Below are 23531 nucleotides of genomic sequence, written 5' to 3'. Positions count from 1 at the left end.
TTTTGAGTTGTCTCCTTTTGAAACAAAGCTCCTGTTATTAACCATCCTTTAATTTCCTTCTCAGGCATTTTTTTGCCTCCTGTACCTCTAAAGGCCTGCTAATTATTATTATCACTTTAGCAGCGAAAGACAAAAGTAATGAAATAAAGTAGCTGCATTTATGAAATTTGTTTAGAGAGATCGGGGACTTCTCTTGTCACCATATCTTTTGCTATGCAAAAATATTTTTATAGGGAAAATAAAATACTGAAATTATTCATGAGAACCTTGACTCATTTTCTGAATAGTTAGGATGTAAGCAACAGCATTTAAATTGTAAGACTTAATACAGGTACCATGAAAAAGACAGACGGAAGAAAAAAAAGCAGAGCCTATGGCTACAGTATACCCAGTGACCTTCCTTTGCAGTCTGACAAGTGCTTACTGCTTAGCCTAGTAATCTGCTTGTCCTGAGATCAGCAGATGGTTCTGATCTGAAATCAAATGAGAAACATCACTGCACCTATATCATCATGTGACTACACAACAGTGCAGAAGACATGCACTGTTGCCTGCCAGAACAATCCCCTTTATTTTTCCCTTCGGTAACCAGAAAAGACACTGATCCAAAGGAAGAGCTAGAGAACCAATGCACCTGTCTGTGCTATTTAACAGGGTAGCAAACCGTTTATAAAAAGTTCTTTGCACAAATATGAGAGAAAAATAATAACAGCTGATGTACGACTGCTTACAGATTCTCAGCCAATCATACTTAATGAGAAAACATTAGGAGTAACCAAGAAAGTCATAAAACATACATCAAATGTATCACATCATCATTCTGAATCAGAAGAAACACAAGTGATTTGGCATTAAAAAGTGATATGCTGGCTAGCGCCAGGAAGGAAAAAACAAACCTTGTTTGCTTTATATTGCCAGGGAGTACTCCCAGCAAGGTGAGTTAACAACAAAATGCTTCAATTTTCACAGTACTTTCCTTCTATTTCTCAGATGCATTGATTTTTCTTGTACATCTCATATTCAACTGTTGACTCTAAGTTGAAAATTGAAACTGAAAATTAATCCTCATCTTATTAAGCAATACATAACAAACTAAGTATAAATAAAAACAAAACACAGAATTAAAAGCCTAGTTGCAGAACACGACTTTTCTTCCTATCTGTATGATCATTTCATTAATCTGAAAGTGAACGACTCAACTGTATAGCTACTCAATTTAATAGCCCCTTGCATTTAAATATCACATGCTATACTTGAGAACAAAACCTTGTCTTCTTACATAAATGTTAAATAATGTCTAGATTACAGACTAAAAGATGATAGATAATGCTGAAGTTTGCAGACCACTTATGAATAACTTTGCATCAAATCTATTAATTAAATATTATGCTACATGCATTGTGTTGGAATGGACAGCATAGGTTTTGCTCTCTAGCAGCAATTCCAGCCTAAGTCCCACTTAGGGCTTAGAGCTGTCTGACTTTAAAACATGAGGCAGTGCTCCATGTATTTTCATGTTTCCATGTTCAAAGACGGGTCACCACATCCTAGTGACAGCAGCTGGGAACTGCTAATTATGATATGTTTAATTAGTGATTGGAGTCCCCCACACTTGAGTCTTGGTATCTCTAATGCCCTTATCATTCTGACAGTGTGCGACTCCACAAGTCTGTGGCCAGAGAGGGAGAAGAGGACAGAGGTGTAAATTAACAGTCTACTTACACAGTATGGATATTTGCCTTACTGCTAGATAACCATACCACCATGTCAGGAGCAGGAGAGATCAGTCACACATACAAGCTAGGCTAAGTTTTCCCCCAGTTGTAACAAGAAATAATCCACAACAGATGATTTACCGAATTCAAGAAACCGTAATTTCAAACTATTGTAAATCTTCAAAAAGAAATCTAAGGCACACAGATAAAACATCAACAAAATAAAATGACTATAAGGAAACTGAAGTTCAATTCAAGCATTTAAATATAGGCTTCTAGTCGTATCTTAGTATGTCCAAAACATCCATTCAGCCAATATTGAAAAAAAAGAATCTGGATGAGGCTCACACCAGACTGCAAGAGCAGCTGGAGATTTAGCCAGGTGCTGTACAGCATACCAGATAGTGATAAACACATATGTTTATGAAAGTGAATTCGACCCCAGCTGCTAGCTTACATCAGGAATATTTATCGAGAACACAGCAGGACATGCATCTTAGCCCCTGAAATTGGCAGTACATGTATTAACTTCACCTTTATTGTCTTCTGATTTTCAAAATATTCTTAATATTTCCAGGTCTCATCCCTTGGTGCATCTTTTACACAGACATCATCAGCATGACGTACTGTTCATCCACTAACTGCAGTTCACTGCGAATGAGTGACATGCATTCCCCAGCCACATATCATCTTGCAGACATTTTTATAGCAATTGTTCTACACAAAAAGCACAGGCATCCCCACTGATGCTGTTTACAGTGCGTGAAAGCCAATCACAACAAATACAAATAAAGTGACAAGAATAACATAGGCTCTGGATTGCTCAGCTTCTGATTTAGCAAAAAAAAATTACACTGACATACATTCAGAAAAGTCTGTAGGTCACTTAGCATCAGACCACCGTAGAAAACATGGGTGTATGAGCTCAAATCACCACAGAGTCAGAATTAGAAGTGCAGATCTATTGAGGTTAAGGGTACAGCAGTCAACAATTCTGTATTTAAACCTCAGCTTTACCACTGTTTACTTATACAAGATGGCTTAAGACAGAAGAGTATGACTTCATGAATGAATAAGGATTTTTTTTTTTTTTTATGACTTCTGAATTCATGCAAATAGTTTTATTAGAAATCTAAAATAATCTCTAGTTTATCAAGGAAATAAGGTTAGTATAAGTTTATGCAAGTTCACCTTAGCCATTGTTTTTGAGTTTGAATAACCCATCCAACCTTTGTAACAAGTTTCCTTGATGCAATATATCTACGATTAATATTTAAGCTAGAAGTCTAAAGAGAATTTCAATCCTATGAATTCAGTACTTTCTAGTAAGTCAAAATCAGATCCAGTCTAAAATTGCCAAGATTTTTATTTTGATGGAGGAGAGAGAGCTTTACTTAGGTAAAGAGAAAATTTTAATTCCAGCAAAAGGTTTATTATGTCTATAGTCGTGAAGCAGATTTTTCTCTGTGTATGGAAGAGAATCATCTTCAGTATTCAGTTAAGGCAAATTCAAACATGAACGCTCATTCTTATCACAATTTTGGCCCACATATGGGAAAGCCTCATGAGATTTTGTCGTCATCAACATGGAATGAATTCACACATATTACTATGATTTTGCTTTCCTATTAGTATTTCACAATGTTCCTTCAAACCCCAGAAGATATGCAACAATGTATGAAGACATACAGATGTTCATTTATGGCATAAAATATAATTATAAACTATAATATAATTATAGAAGTGGAAGTGTTTACTGTGCTTTTTGCAACTTGGTGACAATTAGCACAGTACCCAGTGCTAACTTGCAAACACATCTGTGTGGATGCTGAAATGATGGGGAAAATGAGCATTCAAAAAAGTATGTAAGACTGTTCTTCTAGTTATAAATATAATAAAGGCATATTTATATTTTCTGTCATTTCTGAATATGAGGTAGCACAAGCCTTGTTGTGTGTTTGTTTGTTTTCTCCCATTATATCAATGGAAGTGGGAAAGAACACTGGATATAAATGTAGTACTGGCAAAATCAAAATAGTGACAGATTTCCCAAAAGAAAGAACAACTTTGTCAAGTTTTGCATGTGATAATTGACAAGACTCAATCAATAGTCCTCCAAGCTTCATGTCCACCTACACTGACATGCAAAATGATGAACTAACAGTCCTTTTTCCTCTCCAGCCTATGAAAGGTACAGCTGATCAGCTCATTAATATTTGAGCTGTGCCAAGTCTACGAGACTCAGGAGCACCATTGCTGCAGCACTGCATAAAAGCCATGGAACAAATGTCTCCTAGTAAGGCTTTGTCTTCTAAAGAGATTCATCATCAAGCCCACTGCTCAGCATTATTCTCCCCACAAGTAGTACATGTGCTTTGCTTGTTTGATCACAAAGTTGGACCAGTTCTTGAAAAGTCCATGGATGTGAATATGAAACACAGACATGCCATATTTCCAAATGGTATATGGACTATTACAGAGTTTATGAAATGTCACTGTCAGGATAAAATTTATGTAAGTATCCACAAACCTTGCAAGATCCTATTGGTGCTTCTCATAAGCAGGAAAAAAGAATAGGAAACCAACAGCCTGTGAACAACAAACTTAGAACAGAATAAGACATTCTCTTAAACCAAAAAGTAATGCAAGATACTATCCACAAAAAGTTTATCAATTACAGTTCAGTTTGATCCAAAAAAAAAAAAAAAAAAAGGATTATTAAAATGGCAGATTACTAAAACATAAAAAATTCAACAGCATTATAACAACCAGTCACTCAAGTAGCAATAGTCTATTCCACTGAATAAACATGGTGTATAGTTCATTCTCCATTCTTTTTCTATCATTTACCATTTCTTTCACATGGAATCTGAACCTTTCCCCTTTAGGTTTTAGCAGTCAAACAAGACAGACAAAAACAGCATCAACAATGCAAAAACCATCATATGACTATACAAGTGACATTGGAACAAGTCTGAAATTGCAAAATTGAGCTCAAACCATCCAGAACCACTGAAGAATTAGAAAGTTCCTGAGATAGCAAAACAACCATTAAGAGGTGAAAGAAGAATTAAGATTTTTGTTTTTAAATAATCTTTAGTAGACAACAGTCTTGTAATATGTCTTGCAGTTCCCTCCCAGCACGTTTCCATTCATCCTGGCATCACTGAGAGAGCTAGTTTAAAAATGCGAGACTACACCTATTTGTGATGGCTAAAAGCTGAAGAAAACAGCAATTTAACAGCTGACCTCAGAATCACTTACAGCAGCTTAGCAAGAAGGTGGATGAGAAACACAGGCAACAGAAATTGCTTTCTGCACAATAGCCTAGCAGTTACAACACTAGTCCAGAAAATGAGATTCAACCTTTAAATCTATCCTTAGGATCTAAGCCTAATTCTCTAACATCTCAAGAGATTTTTGTTATATTTGATGTGTGTATACAATACACACACAAACTGACGCGGGTGAGGGAGAGGTGTTTTAAAGGTGTCAGCTGCCTTTTAAACAATAAAACCTAGAAGAGAGATAGCCAGTGAATCCAAATCAACCTGGAGCCTGTTGATTTAAGGGCACAAAGGGTTGGGGGTTGAAACACCTAAGCAAAGAGGGCCTCCTGAGGACTGAAGGAACAAGAATGTTCTATTCTTCACTATATCATTCCCCCCTGTTGCTTCCAAATGAACTTGCTTATGAAAAAAATGAAACCTAAATTTGTCACCATACAGATGCAATCATTTCAGTCACTGTCACAGAAGGAAATAAATACCATTTCTATGTGTGCTCAATCAAACAATTTGAGCCATGCCTAAATTTCAAGGCATGGGGTGTTGATGTCCACAGTCAAGGAGGCTGAATCCAAACACAATGTGGCTCATGGAATCAGTCAAATGAAACTTTACTACAGTATTCAAGCTTATAACTTTGGACTAATCTGCTTTCATAAGTACTAATAAGTTTATCTTATTGTTACTTAAAGCTTAAGGTAGGTAAAACCTATATTGAAATAACCAGCAAGCACTAAGTAATAGCTGCTTCATAATCATAAGGAACAGTTTACTCAGTAAACCATTTTACATAACTGATAAACAGTAATTTCTGAAAGATAAAGAAAATATAATGACTATAATTGCTGAAAATTAAAATCACTGCTCTGATTTGAGCAGTGATTTGCAAATCATTATATTTTTGATTAGCACTTAGAAAAAAATCATTGAAATGATCCATTATTCATTTTAGTAGAGAGCAGGAAGTCTTGGAGCTTTAATTTTTGCAAATCTATTTCTTATGTTGTACTGGAATATTAATAGAAGTACACTCCAAGATATACCAGTATGCTACACAGTGATTACTTCACTAAGTCCAAGGAAACACAGTGCCACTGGCTAACTCAGTTAAAGCACTGTCAGTCTGCTTGTCTTTCTCTGATACCATACATCTTACCACAAATTCAACATATTGGTAACAGGCATAAAAGGAAAATAAGTTTAGTATCCAAAAAATAATGTAAGTTTAGTATCCAAAAATAATAGCTGCATAGAACTGTGCCCAAAGAAGCATCACATATTTGTTCCTCTGGGATTATACTACTGGGAGAATTCTTATACAGAGCTAAAGAGGGAGTCAGTTTCTCATTTTGTACGCAAAGAAACATTTTAATTCTTTGGGGTGGGGAAGAAGCTTCTCAATAAATTCAAAATGCTCTTAAAAAAAAAACAAAAAAAAAAAAACAGTTTGAGAATAAGCCATGCAAATAGTTTCCTGACATGGAGCTGCAAAAAAAAATATTCCGCCACCAGTACAGCAGAGCACATGAGAAACTAAAGATAAATCTGTATTTCAGACAATATATATGACGTAATTAAAAACATTTTAAAACTACACTTATTAAGCATCAATTATGTGACAACACCTAATTAGTTTAAAAGTAGAAAAGCCATTGATGCATAGAAGCTATCTGATATGCTCTTAGGCATTCATGAAAGCCTTTAAGCATTAAAAAAAAAAGACAACCATGAAAAAGCATTTGACATGGTGCCAACATCTGCTTGTTAGGGCTAAACCTACAGCTAGCAGAGGCATGGGTTTTTAAGATGTATGTGACAAGTCAGTTACACTCTCATTAGCATATGAACAACTACAACATGGCAACAGTATTATACAAGGACTACTCTCACCCAGAAGAGCAATCACTAGCTCCTGGAAGAACACCTTATACCACGTTTACAGCCAACTCAGCCTTTCACCAAGGGGATTTATCTTCTTGATTCACTGCTGACAACATATGGCCACAGTATTGTCTTCAGGAATGCAAAACAGGTTTTTAAATGTTACTTTGAAGTGAAATGCTCCAAGGAACCTGGAAAAAACTACCATGCAAGTTAGATGAAAGAAAAAGGGTTGCTTTTTCTGGATGTTACTGAAGTTAGCAGAAGGAAATAAAATAAAGTAAAATAAAATAAAATAAGGTAAAGTAAAATAAAATAAAATAAGGTAAAATAAAATAAAATAAAATAAGGTAAAATAAAATAATAATAATAAAAAAACTCTTCTTAATTAAGATGTACTTTCTCTAGGAAAAGCTATAACATAACCTCCCCTGAACACATATCCCAGAAATGCTTTGTTTAACTCATAATCTGAAGCAGGAAACAATGGAAAAAGGAGTCTGAAGGAGAGGGAGAGAATCAGAAAACTTTATTCCCTCCTGCAAGAAAATAAAATAAAATAAAAAAGCAGGAACATTATCTTCAGTACACCACATTCTCTCCAAATACCAATTTCCTTATTATCAGGAAGGTTTTGCTTGCCCAGGAAAAGAACATATACAAAGATTTAGGCAAGTTGGGAATTCAACATGTTTGACTTCCAGTGCTACATATTTCTAAATCACTCACTGGAATATTGCCCCAAAAGCCAATTTCCTAAATAGTGGAAACACTTCAAAAGACAGAGTGACTTTAATAGAAAAGAAAAATATTCTCCCAGTGTAGCCTTGAACAATGTTCTAAACTTAATTGCAGCAATGTGTCAAAAATATACTGCCACAAGGGATGTGTAAAGGACTATAGATTAATAAAGCTAATCTCTTCCTTCCGCTCAAGAGCATCTAAAAAACTTGAAGTAAAGCAGCTGATAAAGTAATTTCTCTGTGATGGCAATATACAAGAGAAAACCAAACATTATCAATGTGCTTCATTTTCCAAGAGAGGACATTTGATCTTGGCTGGCTGCCTACAGTCTAGGGCAAAGTTTGAGAAATACTGCAAGACCTGACCACATTATCTCTCTAAAACCAGTCTGCTAAGAACTCCTAACCTTAGCCAGAAGCAGTAATAAAAAAAGATGTAAATATATGCAAATCATGAGGTGTGACAGGGGAAACTTACATTTCATGAGCTGAAATCACTGTTTGTCTGAAAATCATAGACAAAACCTCAAAATTATTCTACAGGTACCAGTTTAGGGTACTTCTAACATACAAACGTGGAATTCTACCCAGACAAGCCAGATGGCTCTCTGAAATTGTATGACTACAATCGCTGTCTCCTACATGGGAGGCTGAGGATTGGAGTTCAGGCCATTACCACACAGCAATCTTACATGGTCATATCATATTCACACAATAATTCTCAGGATAGCTCACGGCCTGCTACTGAAGTGCTGTTTAGTTTTCTTTCCGATACATATTTGAAATTGTTCTATAAGTCTTAGACTCTGGATATATGATGAAGTCTACCTAGTGATACTAGTAAATACTGACAATTACAATAGTGAATACATTACTCCTTCTTAAGTGGAAAAACTTGTTTTGAGATAGGCTTCAGTTGTGAAAATTGTACACTAGGTTATACGGTCTGTCCATGAACACTACCTCCCATCATACATAGTCACTACTTAATACAGAAGATGGAGACTGACTTGGAAGACCAAATAAAAACAATAAATGTGAGGCATGCATTATAGCTCCTGTAAGATATGGAGGAGACATTTCAAAACTAAATATCTAATGCAAATTACCTGTGAAATGGATTAAAACCAGCTCAGTCTGAAGCCACTTTAGGGATCTTCACCTGGGAGTGGGGAAGCATCAGTATGCCCCTATTGCACACAGAAATATCTGTATTTTAGCAGAAGTGCCTTTAAAGAGACTTCAAATTTGGCACGCATCAGGTACCAAAATATAGATGTACCAGACCAGTCTCAACTTGCACATAAAATATTTTAGATTTTAAACCTTTTCTAGAGTGACATTTCCTAGCAGAGAGGACGTGACTGAGAACCGATTTTCCTTTGATGTCCATTTTTTGCATAAAACTGAGCCAGTATTATTACATTTTATGACACATTATAACTGTAAACAAGCACAAGATCTTCAAACATTAAAATTCATTTAACCTAACTTCTTCCAGCTTGTTTAAAACATGGAAAAAATAACAATACCATGGATGTTTTATAAAACAAACAAACAAACAACAAAAACATAAAAATCATGTACACTGCAATCCTGAAAGAATACAGTGATTACAAAAGGTTGCAGACAGAGAACCTCACTAGCACCTTGGTGAACCCAATTCACATGAGGGCTATAGGAGAAATACGAAGCTGGAAGAAGATGCTCTGACAGCAGCTATTAAGGTTACATTTTCAGCTATCTCAGAGGGGAGAGGTTGAATCTTATTTTAGTAGAGAATGGTTCTGGGCATAATGGAAATGTTATGTTATGACTGTGTTTTGAATGTGACAGCTTAGAGTTACAAAAAGCACTACTGTGTACCCTAGTAAATGAAATAAAAAATACGTGTTCAGAGACTTGCAAAGAATGCAAGAAGCTGTAGTCCACCATTTCATTCTTCCATGTAATTAATGTGCTAAAATAAAAGCTGATATTCTGGACTGGACTAGCTGTCATTCCTTTTTCACTCAATCTCTCTTTTTTTCTACCTCAGTTCTGCAAGCATATGTCAGAGTTTTTTTGTCTTAATTAACAAGCAGCTTCACTCTCCTGTGGTTTACCTTTAATAAACCTGATGCAGGAGTTACGTCACTGGGGTGTGCTTAGTGTGCTTAGTCTTGCTGCAACACTTGCAGAACACAGGCTGGCAAAGCATGAGCTCAATAAATACACATTCCTGCTTTACTTCCAAAAGTAGCCCCATTTTTCCTCCTTCTAATCAAAAACTAAAACAAAAAACAAACAAACAAACAAAAAACAACCAAAAACAAAACAGAAAAATATCCAGAATTCTTTCTCTCACTGCTCAAAATTAGCAACAAATTGCCTGAATCAATTAAGGTACAATGGTACAAGCAAGAAACAATCAAACTCATTGTTTCTAAACATAAATACCTCAAATAAGGTAAGCATTTTCAATTCCATAGTAACTAATCTGAAATTAGATTTACAAAAAAAAAAAAAAAGAATTATTTGCTCCATAACAACAATTTGCTATCACTCTGCTTGTAAATGAGCAAACTGTGCCTGAAGTGCAGTGCGGGGAGCTTCACACTTAGTAAGTGGTGAGAAGTTTAAGGAAATGTGGAAAAAAATTAATCTCTCTGATGAGCAACTGAAAAGGCACGGGAAAAAATAACAGCTAGAAATCATTAATATAAGAATGACCTATAAAACTTTGTTCCATTCTGTTCTAAGGAGCTGATGCTTTTATCTTTCAATTCTAATGGCAACAAATCTCTATAGTTTTCTATTACAAGAAATCTCAGATGTTCCACAATGTTTATTCTATTAGCCTTCTCTGTCTTGGACGTAGTTTTCAAACAATATTGTCATAAAACACATTTCAGTCACACTATATTTTCTTATTAGAATACAAAACAGTTCCAATAAAGATCTCGTGTCTACTATTCCAAGTCTGACTCCTGCAGACATGTAAGATATGATTAAACAGAAGCAAATTATCCAGCCAGGATATAGATTTACTATTAATCAGCTATTCAGTTATTCATAGCACAAGAAGACTGCTTTGATGAAATGATGAAATGAAAGGAAAGAAAATGTAGGATCCAGTCCAGAAAGTGTACTGGGAGTATTTTTTTTTTTTTTTTTTAATATAATTCTTTTGAGATATACTTAAAAATAAGGTTAAAACACTCACTAAATATAATTTCTTGAACATAGATATAAAGCAGAAGCTAACAACTTCAGTATGCAATATACTGTAAGAACTGCAAGTGAAAGGTAAACAATCTCTACTGAAGAGTACATGAAGGAAAAAAAAATGCATTCTGACAATCTCTACATATAAATACAGAAATAGCTGGGTCAAAAAGGAACATTTGTTTTAGACCCATGAAAGCTACAAGAAGAAAGAAAATGTCAATCTATTTCATGTTATGACTACAGTATTAGAAATGGACATGGATAAATACTGGAATAAATTCCATGATGTTGCTGTAAATCTTAGAGAATGGATCTTTTTTTTTCCCCTGTTAGTAGAAATTGATTAGATCATATGGACTCTTCTCAGTTAATTAGGGTAATGAGAAGAGAGGAGAAGAAGAAAAACCAACACTCAATTTAAGCATCTTTCACAACTGTTGGGTGTTGGCAGGGTGGGGCGAGGGGAGGGTGCTATATAGAAAGCAGCTCTAACTAGTATAATGCAAAGAGGTATCAGCTACACAGATTCTGAAATGTAAACCCTTGGAGCAGTGACTAAGGAAAACCAAGGTGTGTAATGCAGAATTATAGAATTCAGTTTTATTGTTAACTCTCATTTATGGAAAGATATTTCTTCAGGAAAGTTTTTGCATACTTCTAAGGCTTTTTCCTTTGCAGTTTTGGAGTTACTGAGAAGTTGCTCGTTACCTTAACACATTTTTTGAATAAAACATATCCTCTCTTTCACATTCATAAAACACGTGCTTCAGTTTTTCCTTTTTCTTCTACAGCATTACCAAGTGCACAGTGCACTAATAACCTGCTCTCTGTAACAGGTTCCAAAAGATGGACAAAAAAAAAGTTCAGTTCCACTCTAAAAACAGGCAAAGTCATGATAAAGAGAAAATTATGCAAAGTCAGTGGTGAATCACATATTTTTACAAACTAAATATTACAATAATGTACAATTTGCCAGATAAAAATTTGAGAGTTCTAGAACACAGAAAAAGAGACATACCAAAGTAAGAATGCTACCTCTTGCTCTTTATTCTTCATTCACAAAACCTTAAGGTCAAGTTAAAACTAATATCAATTCATTAGGCATTGAAGTAGAAATTGGATATGTTGCAATACCCTAGCGCTTAAGTATTTTTATTTCCCTGAGATATATTTCCTATGAAATACTGTTTTTAATTTTTTAGAAATAAAAAAATTATTCCACTGCTACATGCTCTTCGCAGCTCCATCTCCACAGAGCCAAAAGGCAAACTACTTTTAATTAGTCCAATATAACGCTATAAGAGAGGTTAAGTCTTAGCATAAAGATCCATCATTTCATATGGTGTAGTTTTTTTGCAGCAATGGGCTTGTAGCAGAAGTTATGTCACCTTACAGTCATCCAAGGATCTACTCTCCCATCCTGAAGAGACAGGGAGGCAAAGGAAGCTTTCTGTATGTAAATTACAAATACATCCTTATTTATCAAAAAATAAAACCTCTCAACCACACAGCAATTAATTAAAATTAAATAGCATCTCATGAGTCACCTCAAATCCATTGATTTCCATTTCTTCAGCCCTTCTGGTACACTACAATGTAATCCCATTTTTTTCACAAAACACACATTATCTTTCATTCATTTTTCTCTGAATATTAGTGCAATGCTTTATTCTTTTCCCTAGACATGTTTCTGAATGAAAATGACCAATGTCCAATTCACAACAATTCATAAATTAAGAAAGACACTTTCTCTGATGACCAGTCTCTAATCAAACAGGGGCCTATAGTTTGAATATGTGACAGTTTACACCCACATGGATTGATAAAACAAAACACAGTTTCAAAAACAGTGTCCAAAAAGATGCCCTGACATGAGTGAGCAATTAGCAGTGTACAGTCATGCTGTGAAAGAGAACCTGAATTAACTAATATTTATGCAGAGCATATGGCCACTGTTCAGGAGCAAACATTAATTGCTTGGCAGCAAACCCAGTCAGTTCAGCACCCACAAGCAAAGGACCAGCAAGTACCTTCAGAGAGCAAAGGTTATACAAGGGCTACTGGAACTATTACATCAGGTCAGAGAACGAGTATTAATGAGCTGAGAGAACTAGACACTGTATCACACTGTACATATTTCACAGTGACAAAGGTCATTAATAAATTCCTATAGATGGTAGATAGAAAGACTAAGCTGACAAATAATAAAATGGGCTTTCTTTTCAGTTTTCTTGTGTTATCCACACAAGAAGAACCACTCACAAACATAGCAGACAGGGAAACCAATAGCAGAAATAAAAGATAATATATGCAGTATGAAAGAGAGATTTCAAGGACTTATTTGTTGACTGAAAAAAATAAATAAATACTTCCTATGCCTTAAAAGGGAAGGAGGATTACATTTTTAAAACAAACTGTTACATGTAAAAACAGCAAAACCACACTTAGGAAAGAACAATGTCTACTTAAACAAAAGTTCTCACAAATTACAGAATCAGATTTATTGACAAACTACTACAGAAAACGGTGATATAAGAGAAATTAAAAATTATGATAAGCTATGGAATGCTTAAAAATAATAGAATGCTATTATGGAATGCTTAAAAATAATGGAAGCATACGCAGAGGCAACATTATAGATACTGCCAACAAGTATCGATAAAAGTGTATCAAAAGTGTACAACCTTTCAAGAAGTAAAATATGATGAAAAAAATTGTTAGCCATAAAAGTAAGCCACTTGAAACTGACAAACATTTTTTATCAGTTACTGAAGTAAGTAAAAAATGGCATAAATAGATAGGAGATAATCAACCTGTTTTAAGTGCCAAAAATATCCTAATAAAGGTCAGCAGTGATCTAAGAGTAGGAACGTTATTATTATAATCACCATCATTATGGTAGAGGGAAAGGAAAAAAAAAAAAAAAAAATCAAGGTCAGGAATTTCTGTTAGAATCATTATAAGATACAGAAATGTTCTTGATTAAATGCATCTCAATAGTGTTGTGAAAAAAATTATGATCAATACAGAGAGGTACAGAAACACAGAACAAAAGCAGCAAGAAGTACTAGTGGTCTCTGTGCTGCCCACAAAAAAAACTAGTTTTCTGCAATAAAAGCAACATATACAAAGCTTGAAAAGAGACGACATTTAGCCCAATTGCTTATGTGTTGTTAGTTAATATAGTTCCCCATTGTTAAAAGAACGATCATCTGGTGAGAACTAACATGACCATTAACAATCTATTATCAATTAAAAAAAAAAAAGTCAAAAATAGTTAAGAATAAGCACCTCAAAAGAACTCAATAAGTACAAAAGCAAGTATTCCAGATTAAGATTACCTCTTGGGAAAAATATACCAGCAGAACTCAAGAGCAGAATTCGGCAGAATTTTGGCTATGCACAATAAAATGTCACTAAAAATTAGACTCTTGAGAGTTCAATTAGTCAGCTTAGAGAAAGTCCACACAAATGAATTGCAAGTAGTCAGACAAGCTACAGAGCTGGGCCCAAGATGGCATCCTGTATAACTGTTGTCACTATGCAGAATAACAAATCCAAGTTTGTTGACGTCTTTTTTTTTTCCTCAACTAAAAAGGAAATTGGAGTGTGGCAGCTGGAAATAGTGTTACAGAAAGGGAAAATTCTATGTACCTTTTTTTTTTGTGCAAAATTCCATTTATAGCACCTTCTTATTTACATTCAAAGCAAAATAACTGAAACTTTATGTACAAAACATTGTATGTAGTTAACAAATATAAAACCTTATCACCTACAAACAGACTGCAAAATCTGCACTAAGGCACAGAAAGAGAATAACTTTCATAAATGGTCAAACCGTTGAGTGCACTTTTAAAATCACTAACCAGAACATTTAGATTCTCAGCACCTCCCCTCTACACTTGATAAAGGCCCTCCAAAAGAACTGGATGCATGTCACATTATTAACACAAGAAATTTGAAATCTCTCGGGATTTAAATATTTAACATGCTGGATTTTTTTCCTTTTAAAACCAAATGCTTTTAGTCTGACACAACTAAAATAAATAAGTACCAGAACAGCATTGAATTTGTGTGTAATTTATGTGTAATATTAAAATCAAGTCACGAGTGTTTCAGCTTGGGAGCACTGCACTCAATTCCTCATGGAGAAAAAGAAGATCATTACTAATGCTGCTCAGTGTATTTTGATATGCAGTAACAATTACAGAAATGAAAAAAACCTATTCAACAGATGCTGGACTGAGTTCCAATTCTGGATAATTCTAGCCACAAACAACAGACAAAGGTGAATGTACAATCTGCAAATCAATCATGGAAATAATAAAAGTTATAGTCTAAGATAGCACAGTTGTTATGCCTTTGCCAAAATTCTTGAAGCAGTTAAATGAAAATGTTAGCTTTCAGATACATGACAAACCTTTGCTGTTCTATTTATGGTTAGCTAATTCTCAATGAAGAGCTGTTTCATGCATCTTCATAATGTGCTCGTGAACCATATAAGAATTAACCTAACAATATCCTTAATTGCATTGTTTTTGCAACAAGATACAAGTACAGAACCTAGGGGCAAGAGAGTATTTTTGTTTCATTCTTTGTTTCCCAAACTCAGGTGAAAACTAAGAATGGCAAGAAAGTAAGTTTCCACTACCTGGAAGCAGGAAATAGGCTTCCAAGATTGCCAGTGTATAGCCCAAGAAGATTAATTCTGCACTTAAGCCATAATAGTGGACAATCTAGAGAGAACTGATGTTTAGCTGAATTGGTACTATTTGCTCTGATGCAGAAGAAATAGGAAGCTGTTTTAACCTTCCATTCACACTGTAAAATAACAGACAGCATGCACATAAGCAAACTCCAGCATGGAGTTCTTACCAGTTTTCTTGTAACAGAGATCTCCTAGGCAACTTGCGCAATGAAATGAAAGTGAGAGTAAACTTATGACTTCCAACCTTGTCACAATGGGTAACATTAGAAAGGCAGGTAATACTAGAAAGAAAGAAAAAAATGCCAAAACTCTTGTGGATCTCACAGCACTGCGATGAAATTAACTTGCAGCTGAATTCAACTATCCTACAGATCAGATTCCCCGTATGACTAAAAGTGCATGAATTCATAAGAAGTGGCACATGAGAATCCAAACACCTCCATGCTAGTGAGATGGTGACTGAAAAAGGAGAAAACTTCTCATTCCGGTTGCCTAAAATAGTTCTTGCCCTTCTGCAAATGGTCAGAACATCATGTGTAGGACATCATGATTTATGGCAATGATATCTTGCAAAACTAAGTTGTTTAAGAAACATCTGCTTGAATACGCTCTTTCACTGGCAAGGTTAATAATTTATGGAAGGCTGTGACTACTCCTAACAAAAAAATTAACAAAAATAAATATATGATTAAATTTAAACCTAAAGTGTTAGGTTGTATGCATGTTAGATTAATTTTATTTCAGCTTCAAGTACAAAACTAAGAAATATTTTTACAGCAGTTTTCCTAATTATCAGGAGAGGTTATATAGAAATGTATAATATTAACCTATCCTATATGTAGTTTGTACAGAACATAATTTCCAGGTTAAAATGTTTTCAGCTCCCCAGAAATCTAGGTCCAGATCAAATGCAACATTTAATCCTATTTGTGTTCTGGTTTTCCAAAATTTCAACCCAGTGACCTGCTGGAATGTTCTGCTATCTGTCATATATGCCTGAATTTCTTTTCAATGAAACTGGAGAGTCAAAGCCTGGTGTGACAAGTTCCTCTTCAACACAGTTCATGGCATAGTTTATGCTTGCAGTCAGGTCTCCCATCTTAGATGAGCCAAAGAGTTTTAAGACCTAAAGGATGGGAAAAGTTGTTTTGTATTGGACTGTCAGTATCTACCCACATTCCAAGAAGAAAAGGAAAAAAAGAACCATGTGCAAAAAAATCCAACAAGGAGTAAGTCTAAAAATTTCTCTTCCCTATTCAGGTATGTTCAAACAATACTAAAATAAGCATTAACATGAAATGCTGATGAACAACCTAAATCTTTCTCCTGATCTTTAGCATCTAATTTGTGCCTTTTACTAGCTTTATTCTGAGCAAATGCTCACTTTTCACGATTTAAAGGGTTACAGCCCTTGCTCACTGGCAAGTACCAAGCTAACCCTTCTAACTCTAAAGCATCTGCCCCTGTATTTCCCTCCCAGTACCTATAGTCCAGGAGTGCACTTCATCATTTCTGAAAACTTACCAGGAATTCAAGGTTCAGAAGTTCTAATCATGATAGTGTTTGCTCTCATACATACCTACCCTATGCAGCGTTCATTAGTCTACTCGCTCTTATCTTTCAATTCTATATTTGTTGTTGTTTTTTTTAGCCAACAGAACAAAACAAAATATATTTGCAGGGTTCTACTAAAAAACAGGTCCTTAATGACTTATCTTAACATCTAAGTCTGCAGTGAACCTGTATCATTCACATTTAATCACAAAAACATTGTGAAGTGTCACGTCATACCACAAAGAAGTTTTCTACGTGAATTACTTCCTGCACAAGAATTCAAATTTTTGTCAACAAAATTTGTGATCTCATAAGAAAAACAGGTAGTTAAATAAGAGTTGGTGTCTACAGCACCTTGTTATTTAATTACATCACCTCTCTTTAACTTTTTCTATCTCAGCTCCTTGATCAACTATTGTATCACAATAGATTAATCATCTCATTCTCTATCCTGTAGTTAACAGTATTTCTGTGCCTGTATAGATTTATATGCATACATAACTATATTCATTTCATTCAGAAGAAAATAAATGATTTGTTTATATTTTGCAGTCTGCTGAAGCATGCCAAATGTGTTTGTCACTAGATATTAACAGCCCAGTGATACCTATTTTCAATTCTTTTAAAGCACACTACTTGATCCTAAGTATGTTACACTGTCTTAGTTATTTATTGTTCTTCTAAAGGACAACTGCAATGTATCTTCATGATTCAGTAAGAGTTACCTCATTTGATTTTTCCAAAACGAAGGAAATGGCATAGTCTTTTTTGAATTGCCTTGTTAAATATATCATCCTACTATTACAGTGTTTTAGGAGCAAAAATAACATAATTCCTGAATATGAAGCATAGTTTTTTTTATTCGCATGTCTTCTTACTTTCAGTAGTAGCTTCAGATACAACCACATAGCTTTTGCTATTCCAATTATGAGTCATCCTGCAATGTTTTGACAATGCTAACTAAATTCTACTTATGCTTAAATGACCATTTTGATTCTTTTTATTTATTATTGGATCTCACAGCATTTGCCTACTGACAACCATCTTGTGTCTTGCTTATTTTTCCATCACTAACCACCCTTCTTTCTTCAACACTTGTTTTGCATATTTTTACAATATGCTAAAACGCCAGTAGCAGATAGTATGCAGTGCAACTAAATAAAGAGTGCACAATTAGGTACCAAAGATCTCCAAGTAATGTTTTCTGTTCTGTTGTGATTTTTATTTTAGCTAGCCAACTCTGTACAGCATGTACAGAAGTTTAATAGTTTTGTTTATACTATGTATTAGCAGTTAGATGAATAGTCTTTTGTAGTGATGGCATAAAGCGAGAAGAAAAACCTGCTATGCAAATTCTGAGCATTCACAGACAGGATTCCCTTTGTTATAGGAAAGCAAGTAGCAATTTTAATCTACAAAAGTGATGATTAATAAATAAATAAATAAATAATATGTTCAGCAGAATATCAAAAAACAAAATGTAGTTATTCCTGTTCCTCTGGGGTTATATTATACAGTGAAGCAAACACCACTTCTAAACTACGTACGTAAATCTTGCTGCATATCTATAATCATGATGGATATAACTCTACTATACTAGTACAGACACTGTCTACTCTGTAGCAGCTTATGCACTGCTGGATTTTCCTGGAAAAAAAAAAATCCTTTGATTAATTTTACCTACTTAGTAACAAGCTGTCTACTGGCGCTGTTCACATATTTTATTTACTAAGTGACAGCACTGTTTTCCAGTTTTAATTTCCAGGCAACAGCAGATGGAATGATGAACAAAAGAAAGATTTCATCCAACAGCTCAAGGTGAAAGAGAAGGTAATCCAAAAAGAGGAAACTGCAGACAAAGGGACCACATTGCTTATAAGTGCTGAAAAAAGGGTACAAAGTAATGCTTCAAAGAATGATACAGGACTCCAAAATAACCAGAGACAGTTCAGGAACCAAAATTGAAGGTAAGCTGATGTATAAAGGTGGGACTCAAGGACAACTTAATCAGAGTCAATTATGTTAAAACAATGGGGGAGTTAAACTCACAGAAGATTACTCAGCAACGGTAGGCCTAGCTTTAGGTATGTAAAGCATATAGATGCAGGCTCTACAGTAGAGCACTGAGACTGTTTCCAAAGTCAAATAAAGTCAAGTGAGCACCTTAGACTTCATTTAACACTCACAGTTATGCAAATTTGTAAATACTTTGCAAACCTTCCTATGTTATACTTCAATTAGAAACAAATGTCAGCTATAGAAAGCAAGAACATTAGATCACTTCAGTGTTCAATTTGTCATTGTATATATATGAATATTAATTATATGTATAAATATATAATTAATATTTGTTTTATAGAATCAGAGAAATTTAGATGGAAACTTCCAAAATCAGACATATATTTTCACATACTACTTTGGAGCAAAAATAATTGCAATATTTAAAGTTTCAGATTTTGAAAAGAATAACCAGTTATTAAAGCACTTGAAAAAGTTGCAAAAATATAGTTTTAGACATCCATCACTGAAAACATAGTTGTCTATTTCAGAAGAAATAATTCGTGCAAATGTCAACAGCTTGTGGGGTCTCCTTCTCTGGAGACATTCAAAATCCACCCAGATGCAGTCTGGTGTGACCTGATCTAGGTGTTCCTGCTTCGGCAGGGGGATTGGACTAGGTGATCTTTTGAGGTCCCTTCCAATCCCTGACATTCTGTGATTCTGTGGCTTCCAGAAATATGTAATTTATTATAACATCTTCAGTAATTACTGTGTAACACATAAAAAAAAAAAATAACAGGAAACTTAAGAATTGGTATTTTATTTCTCACATACTTTACGTCAATACGGTCGCTTACCTCGTTAAGAACATTCACAATAGACAGGATAGGCAGAAAATATCTAAAAAGAAAATATCATGTGCATCCCTTATTTCATTCCTTCCCCCATATATATCACAGAATAGCTCAGGCTGGAAAAGGCCTAAAAGATCATCAAGTTCAAGTGCAACCGCGACCTAACCATAACAACCAACCTAACTCTAACAACCCTCCACTAAATCATGTCCCTGAGCACCACATCCAAATAGTTTTTAAACACATCCAGGGACGGTGACTCAACCACCTCCCTGGGGAGCCTATTCCAGTGCTTAACCACCCTTTTTGTAAAGATTTTCCTGATATCCAACCTAAGCCTCCCCTGGCTCAACTAGAGGCCATTTCCCCTTGTCCTGTTATCTGTCATCAGTGAGAAGAGGCCAACCCCACTCTCACTACAATCACCTTTCAGGTATTTGAAGAGAGCAATAAGGTATCCCCTCAGCCTCCTCTTGGAGGAAGTCAGTAAGACTTCCCCATGTTGGGGAAGTCAAAGCAGTCTGCTGACTGCCTTCTGCCTCGTATGGATCATTACAAAACAAACACATTCACTGAAAATTATCTTAAAGTTGTGATAGAACCCAGTCACACATAACTCTAAACACGGTAAAAAGTATTTAGAGGCTGAAATGTACAAGTTTTCTGAAAGGAGGTTAACGTGAAAATCATCAGGGTGGCATCCCTTTTATGTCTCTGTACTGGAAGACACTGAGGAGTATTTTCAGTTTGACTTTACACACAATTATGGCTTTCATCATAGCTGAAAGATTACTAGAATACAACGCATTCTTTCTACATAAGTTTGTAAATGAAAGAAATTACATCCACAATGGAGCGTAAGAGTAACTAGGGGAACAAAAACATGAAAAAATAAACACTTTAGCAGTACATTATGTCCCATTTTTACAGATAAAAATAAATTTTATCAGCATGCATAAAGTCTTCATCCAGAAAACAACTAAGTATTTATCTGGTGCAATACTTTAAACAGGCAGATTTAATAACAGCAAGGAGTGGGTTTAAACCTTGAGTGCCTCGATCTTGGCAAACTTAGGCTGAGAACTATGAATTCTTTGTAATTTACTTTCCCAGCTTGAGGCATAGTTCACAATTCAGAACATTTCTAATGCTTCTTAAATGTATAAACCCCAGAACTCTGGAGAACTAAACATGATTCAGAATCTTCCCTCCCTGTTTGATATGTTACAGAAATATAATCTCTAAATACAGACAGGATAGTATCTGTGAAAAAAAAGTCTTTAGATCCCAGAATATCATCCAGTGCTAACTTCTCTGTCCTTTAAATACTCATGCACAATAAGTTCACTTAAAACTGATCTAGCATTCTTATACATTCATATCACCAAGGCCTAAATATTCCCACTGCTTATGTAGACAGTCCTGGTCTGGTGAGTACTGCATGAAATTACACTTAAAAAAAAAAAAAAAAAAGGTTTTCTGAAGCTTCTAGATAAGAATTAAATTAAAATAATTGCTTCTAGATAAAACAACACACCCTCAGGCTTTTTGAGATTCCAGTAGTTACACAGAAAATGAAACTGAAACAACTTATCTTAACCAGTGTTTTGCACACTGTATTGAGACTGCAGATGGCACAAACTGAAAGAAACCAAAGATTGCTTGTAACTACTCCTGGTAATAGGAGCAAACCTATTTTGGTTTTAAACAATTATACGCTAATGACTTTGACCATATTATAATAAGGTGAAGGATGGATAAAGTATCATTTATTGGAAAGAAGGTGATTCTGTTAGTCCTTTGCGCAAGAGAAGGAAGGAGAAAAAACAGACATTTCTTGGAAACAGAAGAACTCATTGGACTTGACAGTAGTCTTTCTAGAAACTGCAACAATCTGAGTTTTGCAGAAGGAAGGCATATGCATCAACATAACACTGTTTAAGAATTCACCCACATCCAAAGGTGCTTCCTCTACTGTGATACACAGCAACTATTCCCAACTATTCCACGATTCTACAGGAAGCATGCAGTACAAGGTCCCCATTCCGAAAGAAGCTAAAGTAAACACAAAGGCTACAATGTAGCCCAAACCCCGCAAGACCCAATCCAGACGTAGCACAAAGCTGACATGATCTGTCAGCTTCAGGATCCTTCAGGATCCCTCAGATCCTGATAAAGTCCTTCTAATACAAAATTTAGGAGTGGTTTCCAGACTTTTGCTGGAAACAGCAACCACTTTAAATACTTAGGGCCTAAAGGGTGCTCTCATGGACCTTGCAAACCAAAAACAACCCTCAGCTTCGTGGACTCACTACACCTGGCTGCTCCGTAGCCCTCCCCAGACAGGGCAGCCTCACCACCCGTAGCTTCCTCCAATAGCTGCAAACCTGTTCTCTGCACTCAACGCAGAACCTTAACCCCAGGCTACTCCCTCAACCTCTCTCCCAATAGCCACGCTGAATTTAAGGGCAAGCGCCCTGTGCTCTCTAAAGCTTTAAAATCAGGCAGAATGTAGCCACAAAAAGCAGAGGGCGACGAGGAGAAGGAAGAAAACACCGTTTCCTGTTGCTTTAATCCCTTCAATCAGGCTGCCCGGAGTGCACTGGCCGCCTGCCCGCCGAGGAGGCCGGCAATGAGCGGCTGCCGAGGACAGCCCGGTCGCTCGGCCCCGCAGCCCGGGAGGCGCCTGGGCTGAGGGGCGGCGCGTTCGGGGCTGCTCACCGCCGCCTTCAGCCCTCCACAGAGCAGTGTAGCGCGACACCGGCAAGCTGTAGGGGAAAGGGGACGAAGGTTACACACCCAGCAGCAGGCCGTCCATGTCAAAGATGAGGTGAGTGACCGGCCGCAGCGCGGCCGTGGAGGAGCAGGAGGAAGCCGACATGGCGAGGCCACAGCAGCCGAGCCCCGGGTGGCGGCGGCGCAAGCGCGGCAGCCGGAGCTGACGGGGAGCGGGGAGCGGTAGTGCCGCCGGGGCAGGCGGGCGGAGCAGGGCAGGATGGGGGTGACGGGCCGTTACGTGCTGTGCTGTCCTGCCCAGCTCCAACGGTCGCCGTGCGCCCGCGGGCACAGCCGGTGGGTGGAGCGCGGTGCACTCACTGGAGGCGCAGGGCAGGAGCCGCGGGGTGGCCCGAGGGCAGCCGCGCCGAGGGACCGCTTATAGAATCTCTTCTCCTCTCCTCTTTCCTATTTTCTGCGTGTCTTTTTCTTGTTTTGTTTGTTTGTTAATCCTATTGGATGCTGCTCACTGGAAGGACTGGGAAGTTTTTCCTTTTTTGTTATTGCAGACAGCATTTTCTCACAGTTTTGCTGTGCCTATGTAGAGATCCACAGGGGTACTACTGCTGGATTGTAACTAGAGCTGTAGTTCAAGAACCTCAAATCTGTGTAAAACTGTTTGTGGGAAGGGAATAAAGCAGTAAAAACATATAAACATCAAATAAGTTCTTCTTAAGGGCTGTTGAGTGGGACTCTAGTTCTTTTTTTTTTTCTTCTTCTTTTCATTCTGAAGTTCAAGAAACAAGCCAGTGTTCCTGAAAATAAAGAAATCCTTCCAACATCCACCACCAACAGGTTGTCTC

At 36.3% G+C, this 23531-nt stretch overlaps 2 protein-coding genes and 1 long non-coding RNA gene across 33 annotated transcripts in view; 1 reads left to right on the top strand and 2 right to left on the bottom strand.

The window, feature by feature from the left end:
• The window catches only part of PUDP (pseudouridine 5'-phosphatase), a 61940-nt gene extending 39077 nt beyond the window's left edge, over window positions 1-22863 (bottom strand). Inside the window, exon 1 of the mRNA XM_416851.8 lies at window positions 22753-22863. Within this exon, the coding sequence (XP_416851.3) occupies window positions 22753-22834 (82 nt within the window). The 5' untranslated portion in view covers window positions 22835-22863. The remainder of the gene's footprint in view (window positions 1-22752) is intronic.
• On the bottom strand, window positions 897-22725 carry LOC124417146. Its single transcript, XR_006931237.1, has 3 exons — window positions 22271-22725; window positions 4246-7015; window positions 897-1033 (listed from the first exon to the last, which is right to left on the bottom strand). It is a non-coding gene; the product is annotated as an uncharacterized LOC124417146 (long non-coding RNA).
• STS (steroid sulfatase) overlaps window positions 22695-23531 on the top strand; it is a 114919-nt gene continuing 114082 nt past the window's right edge. For all 31 annotated transcript variants that reach the window (XR_006931236.1, XM_040703438.2, XM_046899665.1 and 28 more), the window contains exon 1: window positions 22695-22783. The gene's annotated coding sequence lies outside the window, so the exon portion shown is untranslated. The remainder of the gene's footprint in view (window positions 22784-23531) is intronic.

Source organism: Gallus gallus, chromosome 1 (genome assembly GCF_016699485.2).
Source record: "Gallus gallus isolate bGalGal1 chromosome 1, bGalGal1.mat.broiler.GRCg7b, whole genome shotgun sequence".
NCBI lineage: Eukaryota > Metazoa > Chordata > Aves > Galliformes > Phasianidae > Gallus > Gallus gallus.
The sequence above is the reverse complement of the archived record's forward strand: the minus strand, read 5'-3'. Positions and strand labels throughout refer to the sequence as shown.